At 36.6% G+C, this 14,896-nt stretch overlaps 1 protein-coding gene and 1 pseudogene across 2 annotated transcripts; both read left to right on the forward strand.

Moving 5' to 3' along the window:
- Window positions 1-3,989: 3,989 nt before the first annotated feature.
- On the forward strand, window positions 3,990-7,820 carry LOC107557151 (extracellular calcium-sensing receptor-like; annotated as a pseudogene).
- A 3,112-nt stretch (window positions 7,821-10,932) lies between these two features.
- LOC107557165 (uncharacterized) lies at window positions 10,933-13,678 on the forward strand. 2 transcript variants are annotated; one of them, XM_016240495.1, is made up of 5 exons: window positions 10,933-10,956; window positions 11,281-11,535; window positions 11,614-11,803; window positions 11,887-12,037; window positions 12,512-13,678. In XM_016240495.1, exons 1-5 carry the CDS (start codon window positions 10,938-10,940, stop codon window positions 12,728-12,730), a joined length of 834 nt encoding a protein of 277 aa, XP_016095981.1. In that variant the 5' UTR covers window positions 10,933-10,937; the 3' UTR covers window positions 12,731-13,678. The 2 variants fall into 2 exon arrangements, with proteins under 2 accessions (XP_016095981.1, XP_016095980.1); XM_016240494.1 differs by having other exon boundaries at window positions 11,887-12,020.
- Window positions 13,679-14,896: the final 1,218 nt, after the last annotated feature.

The raw sequence follows: 14,896 nt of genomic DNA on the forward strand, positions 1-14,896 counted from the left end.
AAATTTAAAATCAACTTATTTTCCCTTAAAATTATACATTTTCTCCGTTTTTCCTATTCCTAAACTTGAGCAACTTGTCTCCTCAGTCCCCAGATGTTTGCAGACTGTTATAAAAAGAAGAGGGGATGCCACACAGTGGTAAACATGGGCTTGTCCCAACTTTTGAGATGAGTTGATGCCATGACATTTAAAATCAACTTATTTTTCCCTTAAAATGATACATTTTCTCAGTTTAAACATTTGATATGTCATCTATGTTGTATTCTGAATAAAATATTGAAATTTGAAACTTCCACATCATTGCATTCTGTTTTTATTCACAATTTGTACAGTGTCCCAACTTTTTTGGAATCGGGTTTGTAGATGCATTTAGGAATCTTTTAGCTTACTTAAAACAGAACAGCAATGCATTTTATGGACGAACGTTTCGTGAAACTCTGTCTTTACATTTATTTTGAAAGCTGAAGCTCGCGATTATGGTAAGGGGGGTTACATTTCTGACGCGTGCTTGCGGTGTTCGGCCAATCACAATGCACTGGGTCAGCTGGCCAATCAGAGCAGACTGTGCTTGTCGGAAGGAGGGAGTTTGTAGAAAATGAAGCGTTTGAGATAGGCGGGGCATAGAGGACCTATAATAATGTACAGTATTTGAAAAATAATGTGGTTTTTTTACATTAAAGCATGTCAACATATTCTGTTACACCAAATACACAAAATAATGATCTTTAAAAAAGCATCATATGACCCCTTTAATGAATGAATCTCCTACTTACACTATACATACATCTGCACTTTGTTATTTATGATGAGAGAATTTGCGAGAGTGCAGAATTCAGTGTTTCAGTGATGACTCATCTGAACGCTTCTGATTGCCCATTGCATTCATAATCTCAACAGACTTGTGTGTGTGATTGGTTATAAAGCACAACACTGTAAAAACCCGTAAAAAGAATCATGATGCAACATTGAGCAGATCTAAATGTAATGCTGTAGTCAACACTTTTAATTTCATTTTCATTTTTTTCGTGACAGCCATAATATATTTAGTTTAACTGTAAAGCAGCATTTTTGTCCACGTTTGTTGCCATAGTTCAGGGGTCGCCAACTGGTGGACTCCGGTCCGAATTCGGACCGTGAGTTGCATCCATCTGGACCACAAAACCTTTTGACATAATGAAATTAATAACTGTCAAACGCTATTTTCTAACAAAATCAAATGAATATCAAGCACGTCAAGGTCAGCTCAGTAGAGCCGTTTGGGTCCATGGGTTGCTACTAGAGTTAACTGTTGCTACGTTTATACTTGCGGTCGTGCATGCAGCGCAGAGAGCAAAGAACAGTGGACAAACTGATGAAACTTTAAGTGATTGAAAAACAATGGCATTCTCAAAAAAAAAAAAATAGGAAAGCTGAAGGGTCCTTTAAAAAGTCTTAAATTTAGTTGTATCAAATTTAAGGGCATACAAAGTCTTAAATGGTACAAGAAAGTTTTAATTATGATTTCAGGAGGTCTTATATTTGGGGACGATAAGACAAGAATTGCGATATGGCTTAATGTGATGATTAAATGTGAGTGGATCGACAAGAAGATAATGGATTATAGTAACATATGTATATGTTATTTAATTAATAGGCTATAATAATTTATTGATAATAATTATTTTAATTAGTATAATGATACCTTTGCCTCAATTCTCTTTAAAAAAGTTTAAAGGCTGAAATGTGAAGTTAATAATAAAAAAAAACCTTTTTGTTTTTGTGAAAACCTGTATCTGAACTCTGAAATCATGCTTTTTACAGTCGTTTTAATTTTATTTGTGCAGGTTTTAAAAAAGTCTTAAAAAGTCTTAAATATGAGATGAACTATTTTTAAGAAAAGGGATAAGTCAAAAGTTTCAATTATTATATTAATTGAAACAATTATTATCAATCAATTATTATATTAAATAACATATAAATATATCTTAGTGCCTTTATTATTATTATTATTAAATTATTATTATTATTAATTGTTTAGATTTTTATAATGCATTAGCTTTTTGTCGATCCACTGGTTCACATTTAAAAATATGTAGCAAAAATAGCAAAAGGGCTTCTTGAAAAAGCAAATTCGTTCTCTGCCAGCAGGTTTCACTTTCAGAACGGCAGAAATATAGCGGTTTCCCCAGTAACGGCAGTACACAAAGCAGTGCTTGACTTTGAAACGTGCAGAACTCATATCTATTCAGTGAAATAATAGCCTTTTGAAGTTTAATCATCATATTAATCTATATAGCAATTCTTGTCTTTCCGTCCCCAAATTTAAGACCTCTTATAATTAAGACATTCCGTATCATTATCATCATGAGTTTTCATGGCCTTAAATTTAAATGATTTAAATGAAGACTTTTTAAGGACCCGCGGAAACCCTAAGGACATAGTTTAATGCAAACATGTCTGTCATGCATTTGGCAAAAAGCTTTTGTTGACAATGAATTTTACCTTTGAAATTTGAGTCAAGTGCAACTCTGGCGTCCCCGTTGTTTGTGCGCAGTGATGTGATGGCGATTTAAATAAAGTACAGATTTCCAAACATATGGCTATCCCCTTTAAATTGTTAAAAAGATAATCTATTTACCATCTTGACTGGAAAATACTGTTTTCATGGTCAGTTTTTCATTTAGTATTTGCTAACGTTAGTGAATGTTTACATCAGAGGGCACGCCCTACTGCGCTGAAATTAACACAGGGAGCGGCTGGAAACTAGCGACCCCTCCTAGTTGGAGATAGTATTAACATTATAAACTGAAAGTAATCTTTACGTGACTTACTTTTCAAATGTTTTCAAATTGATCATCTGAGTCTAATATGATCCAGCGGACCATACTAAAAGACATTGCGGGCCATATATGGTTACGTATACAGTTATTTATATATATATATATATGCTGCAATATAATAAAGAGTGAAAAATTTAAGGGGGTCTGAATACTTTCAGTACCCACTGTATATATATATTGTCATATTTGTTTCCATCACAATGTATTTCATTATCTATTAAGCCATTATCATAATTTCAATTATAATAGCAGATGACTGTATGCAGTTATCAATCTCAAAAACCTGCTTCACCCACACACATAATGGTTTCCATTTTTTGTGGGGACATTCCATAGACGTAATGGTTTTTATACTGTCCAAACTGTATTTTCTATCCCCTTACTCTAAACCTACCCCTTACAGAAAACTTTCTGCTATTTTAGATTTTCAAAATACCTCAGGGCAGTTGCATAAACTTATCCTCTGTGTTAAAGTGGTCATATGATGCGATTTCAAGTTTTCCTTTCTCTTTGGAGTGTTACAAGCTCTTGGTGCATAAAGAAGATCTGTAAAGTTGCAAAGACTAAAGTCTTCAATCCAAGGAGATATTTTTTATAAAAGTTAAGAGTCAACCACTCCTACCTAAAACGCCTCATTCTAACACACCCCCACATATCTACGTCACTATGTGGAAATATTAGCATAATGCTGCCCAAATGTGAACGCAAAGAAAGAAGGCGTGGTTTCAGGAACAGCAGTAGTGTTGATGCAGCCATGTCAGGGAGACGTGTGTGTTTCAGTGCGAAAGCAAAAGCACTTTATTTGGCCTTCCGGAAGTAGATGCAATTAGGAATCGTTGGTTAAGATTTATTTACAACAGGACAGCACAGCCAAGATGTTCAAATTTGTGCAACACATTTTATGGACGACAGTACAGTATTTGAAAAATAATGTGTTTTTTGAACATTAAAGCATGTCAACATATTCTGTTACACCAAATACACAAAATAATGATTTTTAAAATAGCATCATATGACCCCTTTAAGACAGTGTCTTAATAACTAACAGTAAGCCAAGTAGTAATCAGTCTTGTATTTTTTATTCAAAGTAGACTAATCTATGTATTTATGTAACCGAATTCAAAACATATTACCAGTCTAAAAGAAAAAATATAGAATTTATGATTATATATGATTTATAAGCTGTATTCTTCAAGAGGACAAAACAAATGTCCCCACAAGGTCAAAAATGACTGGTATTATTACACTTGTGGGGACATTTGTTCTTCATTATATAGGGAATACCAGGTACACACACACACACACACACACACAAACTGTTTATTTGTTCATCTTTCTCTAATCTTTCTCTCTCTGTTCTCTCCTAATTAGATTAGCTACTACACCACCTGCTCCTGTTTGAGTGACAGGAAAAAGTACCCCTCTTTATTCAGAATAATCCCTAGTGATGCCTTCCAGGTGTGGGCTATGGTTCAGATCTTGAGACATTTTGGATGGACCTGGGTTGGTCTCCTCTACAGTGATGATGACTACGGCATCAATGCTACTCAGTCATTCCATCAGGAAATGCAGCTGTTTTGACAATGTGTTGCTTTTTCTGAAATATTGCCCAATGATAACAACCCTATAGATATTCAGCGCCTAATGGGAGTGATTCAAGCCTCTACAGCTAGAGTGGTGGTTGTTTTTTTTCTGCTTCATCCTTACTGATACCTTTGATGAATGAGGTGGTGTTGCAGAACATGACAGGCAGGCAATGGATTGCAAGCAAAATTTGGGCCACTTCACCTGTGTTTCGCACATCACATTTCCAGCCATTCCTGGGGGGCACAATGGGCATTGCTATCAGGCCTGGAGAGATCTAGGGGCTTCATGACTTTCTGTTATGTATTTGTCCTAACAATTATCAAAGAAATTTTATAGTGAGGATCTTCTGGGAGAACATGTTCGGGTGCAGTTTTGAAACCGAGGGTAAAGGGACAGATGGAGAGCAAGTGTGTACAGGACAAGAGGATCTGAGCTCTACAAACACACCATACACTGATGTTTCAGGGTTGAGGGCATCTTATGATGTGTACAAGGCAGTATATGCCCTGGCACATGCACTTCATGATCTGTTGCAGTGTGAGGAGGGCAGAGGACCATTCAGCGGGAACAGATGTGCTAACTTAACCAACCTGAAACCGTGGCAGGTAAGACCCACATGTATAGTACAGATTCTCTCGAGGCATATAGAAGAGCTGAATGTGGTAAAGCAAAATGTGTGCTGTATATTAATTCAAATTTCAGAGAAAAATATAAAACCTGTCCTGTCTACACAATGTACAGCTGGTTCACTATCTACAGAAAGTGAACTTCACCACAGGCTTTGGGGATCAAGTGTCATTTGATAAGAATGGAGATGCTCTGGCCATCTATGATGCATTGAACTGGCAGCCGAGCTCTGATGGATAAATTAGGCTCCATAAGGTCGGTGTAGTAAATGAAGGGGCGGCAACAGGGATGGTGCTCACACTGGACGAGGATGCATTTTACTGGAATTTTGAAACAACAAAAGTAATTACCTTTGAATGTTAAATGTCATCGTTTTGGCATTTAGTGATCGAATTGTAAAAAAAAAAAAATCAGGGGGTATGGCATGGTCAAGTATTTATTTAGTGGGGCGGGGGTCCTGTAGCTAACTTACACAATTTGACTAATTTTTAAATAAATTTTAATTTGAAAAAGAGAGAGAGAGAGAGATTTTTTTTCAAATGAGCTATAATTTATAAGCTGTTTTCTTTCTGGGGCGATGATTAACGATAATTTAATTATATTTTTGTGCTGGTACCTTGGCTGATTTAGGCATGTCATGGATAATTAAATATGACAATAAAACCGCCAGTAGGTGGCATCAAGTCCCTGTTTTAATAAATGATTCACTGAATCATTCAGTCAAGCCATTTGTTCAAAATGGCTGATTCAATTAGAAATGAAGCAAGTGTGACTGTCTTTATGAATGGATCATTGAATTGCTCACTAATTCATTCGAAAACAGATTATTTCAGGAATGAAACACCATAGTGTTGCTCTGCACTGCCGTATAAAATTAATAGCACATGTGCGATCGCAACACAAGCTGATATTCAGGAAAGCCCTCTTGCTTGTGTGATAAATATATAAATAATAATAATAATAATACCAACTCATTAAAGTTTTTTTTTCCCCTTTCGTAACTTGAATTATAAGGGCATTCTAACTGCATTCTAAAATAATTCATCATGCCGTGAATGCTCTTCAACTCTCAAGACGTGTTTTTGATAGTTGTTTTACAAAGGCAGTGACACACTCAGCTGTCAGTAGGCCCGGTCTCTAAGCTGGTCTCTCCGTCCCTCACAGTCACACATACAGCGCAATAACATTATGCCAGGGGTATGTCTTTAAACTCTAATCAATATCATATATTCTGTTGTCTTCTTTTTGAGAACATCCAAAATGTCAGCTTGAACAATTTTGCACGAAAAATGGGGAAAACTTGTCTGAGCTTGTGCGGAGCTACTGAGTTCTGATTGGCCAATCACTATTATTATGTTCATAACTTATCATACGTAGAGAATTGTAATATTTAATTTGCATGATAAGTTTTAATAATAAACAACATTATTAATCTAAAGGGGGATGGTAAGGGGGTGGTGGTTTTACAAAGGGGATGCTTTTAGTCATTTTTTATAACAAGGGGGATGCCACACACCCCTCCCCTCACTTCCAGCCCTGGATATAAAGTCTAAATAGCAGTTAAAGCTATTATAAGACAGATGTAAACAAATAAATGGGTAAGCCAAGCTATGAGAAAGACAAACACATAACTGATAGCAGATGATGTCTCTTTTAGCCCCCACGGTCAGTATGCAGTGAGAGCTGCCCCCCAAGAACCAGACGAGCCACGAGAAAGGGCCTTCCTATCTGCTGTTTTGACTAATTGCCTTGTGGAGATGGAGATATTTCTAATACAACAGGTCAGGAAATTATTGTTGGCAAAATTTGAATATAATTTTATAGTAATTTCCTCTTCAAAATCTCACCTTCTGTCTTTTTCTTACTCAAAGATGCTATTGAATGCACAACGTGTCCAGATGAGTTCTGGTCCAATCCAGATAAGGATCAGTGTGTCCCCAAAGAAGTAGAGTTTCTATCCTATGAGGATCCTCAAGGCATCTTTCTTACCACTGCTTCCCCTGCTTGGCAACTTCATCTGTGTTCTTGTGATGATCGTCTTTGCTCTTCACCATAACACTCCCATAGTATGTGCAAACAATTCAGAGCTCAGCTTCCTGCTGCTGGTGTCACTCAAACTGTGTTTCATATGTGTGCTACTTTTCATTGGCCAGCCACAGCTGTGAACATGTCAGTTAAGACATACTGTGTTTGGCATAAGCTTTGTCCTGTGCATCTCCAGCATCCTGGTAAAGACTATGGTGGTGATAGCCGTGTTCAAGTCAGCTCAACCAGAGGGCAAAGGAGCAATGAAATGGCTTGGAGCAGCTCAACAAAGATGCACAGTTCTGGTTCTAACAGCCCTCCAGGTTGTGATATGTGCAGTCTGGCTATCAACTGCCTCTCCAACACCCCATAAAAACAACCAGTATACTAGCTCTAAACTAGTATATGAATGTGCTATTGGTTCAGTGGCTGCTTTTTCTTTGCTGGCATACATTGGACTGTTGGCAGCAGTAAGCTTCCTGTTAGCGTTCCTTTCGAGAAATCGTCCAGATAATTTTAATGAACCCAAGTTCATCACTTTCAGCATGTTGATCTTCTGTTCTGTGTGGATTGCATTTGTTCCAGCATACGTATGTAAGCTCACCTGGGAAATATGCAGTTGCTGTGGAGATATTTGCCATCCTGGCTTCAAGTTTTGGATTATTGGTGGCAATATGTGCCCCAAAGTGCTACATCATCCTTTTACATCCAGAGAAAAACACTAAAAAAGCCATCATGGGAAGACAAACACAAAATAAATAGTTTTACATTACCGTGGTCAACTATCTACATACATATTGGTGACATTTTGATTTGTATTATATTTTGATATATTGTTACAATTACAGTGCTGCTTGAAAGTTTGTGAACCCTTTAGAATTTTCTATATTTTATTTATTTAACAGGGACAATACACTAGGCATTGTTACACACAGACAACCGATGCAGTGTACATAGGACATATAGCATAAAGCTAGTTTGCAGCCCTCGTCCCTGGTTAGGCTTTTACATAAAATCAAAACAACCAAAAACAAGCACAATCATCACAAGAAACAAACCGACTACAAATAAACATATATATATGTACAACATATACACACACAGTTATCTGTATGTGTATATGTACAACTGTGTGTGTATATGTTGTACATAAAGTCACAAACATAAAATGTAAATTAACCTGCATACAGAAAGAAAATGTAAACTAAACCAGCCTGAATAAGCCTTAGGTACGTACTCAATGTTCACATCGCTGTAAAGATTTCAGCCATTGTTTCAGCTTTGTAGAGAAAACTGTGAGTTGTGATTGCAACTTTAAATCAACAGGCATGGTATTCCATAGATGTGAACCTTTCACTGAAAAGGATGATTGACCCACAGTAGTTCTGCATCTCCGAACTCTACAATTTCCACCTACTGCCCCTCTGGTCTTTGCCCCATCACTACTGAGTTTTTGTATCAACTGACAGACTACATCGGGGGCAAGGCCAGGTATACACTGAAATACTGTTTTTATAAATTAAAACTTTAAAAGATTATAAAAACTTAACACATTATACTTTTGAAGAATTTGACAATGATGCCATTTCATTGGTTTTTGATCCATTACTTTTAAGGTTTGTTTGTATAGTGACATTACAGGCTTAACAGCTTGACCCCAATTTATCACACAATAGGTCATATGTGATAATATCATAGCATGCATAAACACTGAACTGCTTTAAGAGATATACATGGTCTTATCATACAAAAACAGTTCAAATGTGTCTTAATAGTCTTAGACATTTTCTTAATATGGGCATCAAACTTAAGCTTTGAGTCTACTATAACACCTAAATATTTAAATTCACTCACTTCCTTGATTTCTTTTTGGTCAATTTTGATTTTAAATACATCCAGTGCTTTGTTCTTTCATGAAAAACACATTGAAACGGTTTGGTTGTAATTTAAAGTTAAACAGTTATCCTGCAACCACTGGGAAACACAGACCAGTTGCCTGGTGAACATTTCTGGAGATGGTCCTCCCTGCAAAACACAAGATCCAGGTGGCGTGGTTGGATCCAGATTCAACTCCTCCCACCTTGCATATACCTAAACCTACCCGTCTCCACCCCCTGATCCCTAAACCCACCCATTTCCACCCCCTAGATGTGGATCCAACCACGCCCCCTGGATCTTGTGTTCTGCAGTGACGGGCTACTGCATTTCTGCAGCCAAATGAGAAGTTTCTGCTGTTACATAAATAATTGTGTCATCTGCATACATTTGACAACCAACCTCCTTGCAACTTTCAGGTAAATCATTTATATACAAACAGAAGAGCAATGGACCTAATATTGAACCTTGTGGAACACCTAGTTTGCATTTTTGAAGTGATGACTTCACACCATTAATTTTAACACATTGCTGTCTACAATCCAGGTATGATTTTAACCAGTTTAGAGCTTGTTGAGAAAAGTTCATTTGTTTCAATTTATTTATGAGTACTTCATGATTCACAGTATCAAAAGCCTTTTTAAAGTCTAAAAATACTGCTCCCACTACTTTTCCTGGATCCAAACTACTTTTTATGTTTTCTATAAAATGATATATAGCCATTTCTGTTGAATACTTTGGCCGAAATCCAAATTGCTTAGGTTTCAGCAGATGATTTATTTCCAAATAATTCATTAATTGTTCAACCACTAACTTTTCTAAAACTTTGGAAATTACTGGAACAATTGAGATGGGTCTATAATTACACACCTCATCAGTCTCCCCAGACTTAAAAACGGGGGTCACCACAGCTGTTTTAAAATTTTGTGGAAACTCGCCAGTTTTAATAGATAAATTTACCAAATGAGCTATTGGGCTTACCAACGTTGCATATGCTTTTTAATAAAAGAAGCATCTAAACCAAATATATCTTTAGCTTTTGAACTGTTTAATAGATTAATAATTTTACCGATTTTATCTTTGTCGACCTGTGAAATATAAAAAAATTATGAATTTCTTACTACATCATCTGATAAACAAACAGAATTGAAATCTGTTTTGCGAGTTCTTCTACTGATTTAACAAAAAAAGTATCAAATTAATTTGCAATTTCCAAAGCATCAGTGCTAACCTTTCCATTTATATTCAGCTTTAATATGCTTTTACTTTGATTACATTTCTGATTGGTTAATTTATTCATATAAGTTTCCAAATAAGTGAGCTATTGCCCTGAGATTCAGCAAAAAACTGCATGAAATAAGATAACTCTGCTTTTCTAAGTTCACTAACCACTTTATTTCTTAAGCCTTTAAAGATCAATATATCTGTTTGTTGTTTTGTATAGATTTTTTTTCAATGCCAGATCCCTCTTTTTCATTAGCTGATGAATATCATTATTTATCCAACGCAAAAAAAAAATTTCTCCTATTACTTTTAAAGGAGCATGTAAACTTCTGGATTGTATTTGCAAGTGTGTCCATCAAAAAATCGCAGCATTCATTTAGATTATCAATTTGAAACATACTCTCCCAATTTATATGTATAACTCATTTTCAAACTGAAACATTTTCTGCTTGGGAATTCCAATTTGTGAATTATTAACTCTGGATAAAAAAAAACGGCTTTGAAATTGTTGTTATGTAAATTTTCTGACAATCAAAGTCAAGTTATGATCAGACAGGCCTGGGGCAAGTTCAAGCTCAAACCGGTGTGTACCGTTTTGCTACGGTTTCCGGTTTGAATGACATGTTTCCTGGAAATGGTGTGCAACGGGGTTTGAGATACATTTTCTCTTGTTTGGTGGGCGTGTCAAACATGTCAGCCCAATCAGCAGCAACATGTATATAAACCACGCGGTATTAAAGAGAGCGCTCTCACAATGGATCTAAGTAAAGTCATTTACAAATGTGTTCGCTGCAGCTCGGTATACACAACTTGAAGTTGTTGAAGATATTAGAGGACATGTTTGTCGTAAGAGTTTTATAGTAAAAATATAGCATATCAACATGATGATGTAGTTGTTTATATTTTTAGCTTCATTGTAAGGCAAGTTTATTTATATACCAAATTTCATACACAATGGTAATTAAGTGCTTTACATAAAAATGAGAAAGAAAATACAAGGTATTAAAAAAGTAAGAACTAGAAATAAAAGTAAGAAATAGAAATTAGTCAGTAGTATGTGAAGCTAAATAGATGTGTTTTCAGTCTGAATTTGGTAAGATGTGTGCTTCCATTTCTGTTTCAGCAATCCCTTTGGAACAGGCTAGTGCATCGAATGGGCCTAGTCAACTTCCACTAGGCCTACACATTCCCGCTGCACCACTGCATTTGCCTCCGGCTCCTGCACTACAGAAGTTAGCTCCTGCACCACTTAATTTGCCTCCGGCTCCTGCACCACAGAAGTTGGCTCCTGCACCACTTAATTTGTCTGTTGCTGGACCATCACCTGCCTGTGCTCCAAAGTGGGCACCATTCTCAACCCCCCAACAAATGCATAAAGGTACATTAAATTCGTTCTTAGCACAATTTTCCCGTTGATATATTTTCTGTGACTTATCTATTTAAATGTGTACTGTAGATACAAAGCCATGGATGCACAATGCAACATTACTTCTAATTTCTCTGACAAAGCAAATGGCTGAAGGCTTTCAATCTCCTGTATTAAAGAAAGTAGAAATGTGGAAAAAGGTAGATGCACAAATGCTGGCAAAAGGATATGACTTTGGAGCAGAGGCATGTGACAATAAGTTCAGGCAGTTAAAGCACAGGTTTGTTTTGATACTGGCATTTGAATTATTTTGGGAGTAGGGCCACTTGAAGACATTTGCTATTTCTGGGTTTCTATTATTAGATACAAAACAATAGTGGACAGTAAAAAGAAGACTGGGAGTGGTACCAGCAGCTGGGTCTTTTTCTCATCAATGGAGGACCTCCTGGCTGATGATCCCAGTGTGGAGCCGGTCCTGATCGTGTCATCTTTTGCTGGTGATAATCTTTTCCATGTAAATTTTTTTTTGTACCACATCAACATGCAGTAGCACATCAGATGAGTTGAGTGCAGTTTAATCAAAGAAAATGTTATATTCATGTTTTTATAAAAATTGTGTACATTATTGGATCTTATTTGTAAGTTTTAATTCAATCACTCAGTGATGTCATGAAAACGGCTCACATTAGCATCCATGATGGATACAAAGTAGCTCCAATGTTGTCATCTACTTTTACTGTGTAACTTGGTAGTGTTGCTAACAACTTTATTTGAAGGATGTCTATTGTGTGGCTCAGGTAATTAGAAGCTTGGTTAACCAGATGTTTAAAGTAGCTTTGTTGGCACATGGCTCTAAATTACAATAGATGCAGACATGCAGACAAAGTCCATGTGAGAACCCAAAATGTACTTGTCGGAGGAAAGTGATGTTGCTGCCTTGATCATTACCATTTTGAGGCCACCTAGATTAATCTTTCTTTCCACTCAGGATCTTCATCAGATCCAGTTGGCCCAGGACCATCAACTTCACAATCATCAACTTCACAACCATCATCTTCACAACCATCATCTTCACAACCTAAGCCATCAGCAGAACATGGCAAAAAGAGAAGGCGCATGTCTGAAGCATCCGAGTGGTTTGATCAGTATGTCACTGAGCAGAGGAGGCAGATGTCAGAACTCATGGCCCTGCAAAAGCAAGCAGTAGAAGTGGCAAGCGAACGTAACAACATCTTAAAATAATTTGTTTCTGCTTTTCTGCAAGAGGAAATTGTGTAGAACACATGCAGCTGTTATAACCACTGGTACTTTTTAAGGTCTTCCATGATCAAATAATTCAGTCGTCTCCATTTCCCCTTTAGAAGGCCAAATGCCCTTTCAATCACAACTCTGGTTGAGCTGTGGAGTGTGTTAAATTTTTTTTGCCTTCATGATAAGTGCCCATTATCTCAGTATGGTGTAATGAGAGATGTGCTGAGTGGGTATGCGGAGTCTCCAAGCAGGTGGTAGTCACTTCTTATTACATCCTGGAGATGGCCATATAATGGGCAGTTCTGAAACACCCTAGCATCGTGCACAGACCCCGGCCAACCAGTGTACACATCCAGGAACATCATCTGTGATGTACACACTGCTTGGTGTTGAATACTTGCATGTCCTTTCCTGTTTATGTAACTGTTTCTATGGAGTGTGGGTGCTGGGATGGCAATGTGTGTGCCATTGATTGCTCCAATGACTCCAGGGAAGCCAGTTTTTTCCTGAAAGCCATTTGCCAGGTTTGCAAACTCATCCTCTCTGGGCCATAGAATGTATTCATTTCTCAGTGTACAAATGACCTTGCAAATGTCGGAAAAAATATAATGAAGGGTTCCTTTTGACATATAAAACCGGTCTGCAATACCCCTGAAGCTCTCTTGGTTTGCCAACAACCAAATAGTTTATACTAAATCATTTTCGGGGTGTCCAAGGTTAGGTTTGCCAGTAAAGGACCAACTTTCTCACAGAGAGCCTGTAGACATTTATAGTAGAAGTTTCTACATCCCTATGATGCTGTAAATAAGCTGACACAAATCTTGCTATGGCTGTTGTATACACACTGATGCACATACTGCTATATACAATTGGGAATTTGTAAGTAAATGTAATTGACATCAAAATAAATGCACAAGAGAAAGTATGTTGTTTGCACATGTTTATTTACATTAAAGGCAAAATAACTGAAATAATAAGAGCACAAGTATAGATCTGGAATTTCTTTAAGTCTGTCTAAATATAATTTAGTAATCGCAATGTCTTCTGGTCCATATCCTTTCCTTAGGAAGGTGTGCAAGACACTGATTAATGTAACAAAAATACTATACATATTTATATTATTTGCTATGGTATTGTGGAGTGACACTTTCATAAACTTTTCTATACTCCTCCGATTATATAAATATTACAATAACACAGCACAACAACAGTGATCAGCAATAATGATAAGCCTAATACTCACAATAAAAATAATAAGGTCATATAGATCATAACACAGTCTTGGAGGTAAGAAGCGGACTATCCTTCACCTGAAATGTTTGTCTTTTCATCCTGAAATGTGAGGCAAATGTTGGATTACAATAATTAGGAACCACAGTTTCCACAAATCCCTTCACTCGACTGAGATGTTCTCTTTGATTCAGGACGGCAAAGGCAGTCACTGTAACATAGAGCGTATTTTGCAGTATTAAACACGTATTCATAGCGATTTCATCAGGCACCGAAAATTCTTCAAAAAGAACATAAAGAACTCCACAAATCCCTTCACTCGACTGAGATGTTCTCTTTGATTCAGGACGGCAAGGGCAGTCACTGTAACATAGAGCGTATTATCCATTTTAGTAACTTGCGCTGGTTTATTTGTAAAAATTAAACCTATCAGTGTTTTACTAGTTTGAATGATTCTTGTAGGGCTCGTTATCATTTGATGCAATTTATATTTAGATGCAAGCCATAGTTGCAACTCTTGCGTCATCAGAACAGGGTGTTCAACACTGTTTCCATTTAAAAAACGTTTTGCGCTGTTTTTGTCTGGGCTGAACGCAGCCCTGTTAACAAATTATCCATTTTAGTAACTTGCGCTGGTTTATTTGTAAAAATGAAACCTATCAGTGTTTTACTAGTTTGAATGATTCTTGTAGGGCTCGTTATCATTTGATGCAATTTATATTTAGATGCAATAATTTTAAGTTTTTTTTCTTACTGTTATTCAAATAATTTATATTAAAATCTCCCAGTAAAATTGTTTCAGTATGACAATTAAACAATTTAAACAGTTGATCAAAATCATGGTAAAACGAAGAATTATGAGAAGGAGGGTTATATAACACCATAATATTAA

The sequence above is a fragment of the Sinocyclocheilus grahami genome, unplaced genomic scaffold (assembly GCF_001515645.1).
Source record: "Sinocyclocheilus grahami isolate Dianchi unplaced genomic scaffold, SAMN03320097.WGS_v1.1 scaffold591.1, whole genome shotgun sequence".
Lineage (NCBI taxonomy): Eukaryota > Metazoa > Chordata > Actinopteri > Cypriniformes > Cyprinidae > Sinocyclocheilus > Sinocyclocheilus grahami.

What these genes read in the sequence shown, in the direction of transcription:
- LOC107557165 (XM_016240494.1), top strand. An exon ending in TTCAGGCAGTTAAAGCACAG is followed by an intron (nt 11,804 to 11,886) that starts GTTTGTTTTGAT and finishes TTCTATTATTAG; the next exon opens with ATACAAAACAATAGTGGACA. An exon ending in GATCGTGTCATCTTTTGCTG is followed by an intron (nt 12,021 to 12,511) that starts GTGATAATCTTT and finishes CTTTCCACTCAG; the next exon opens with GATCTTCATCAGATCCAGTT.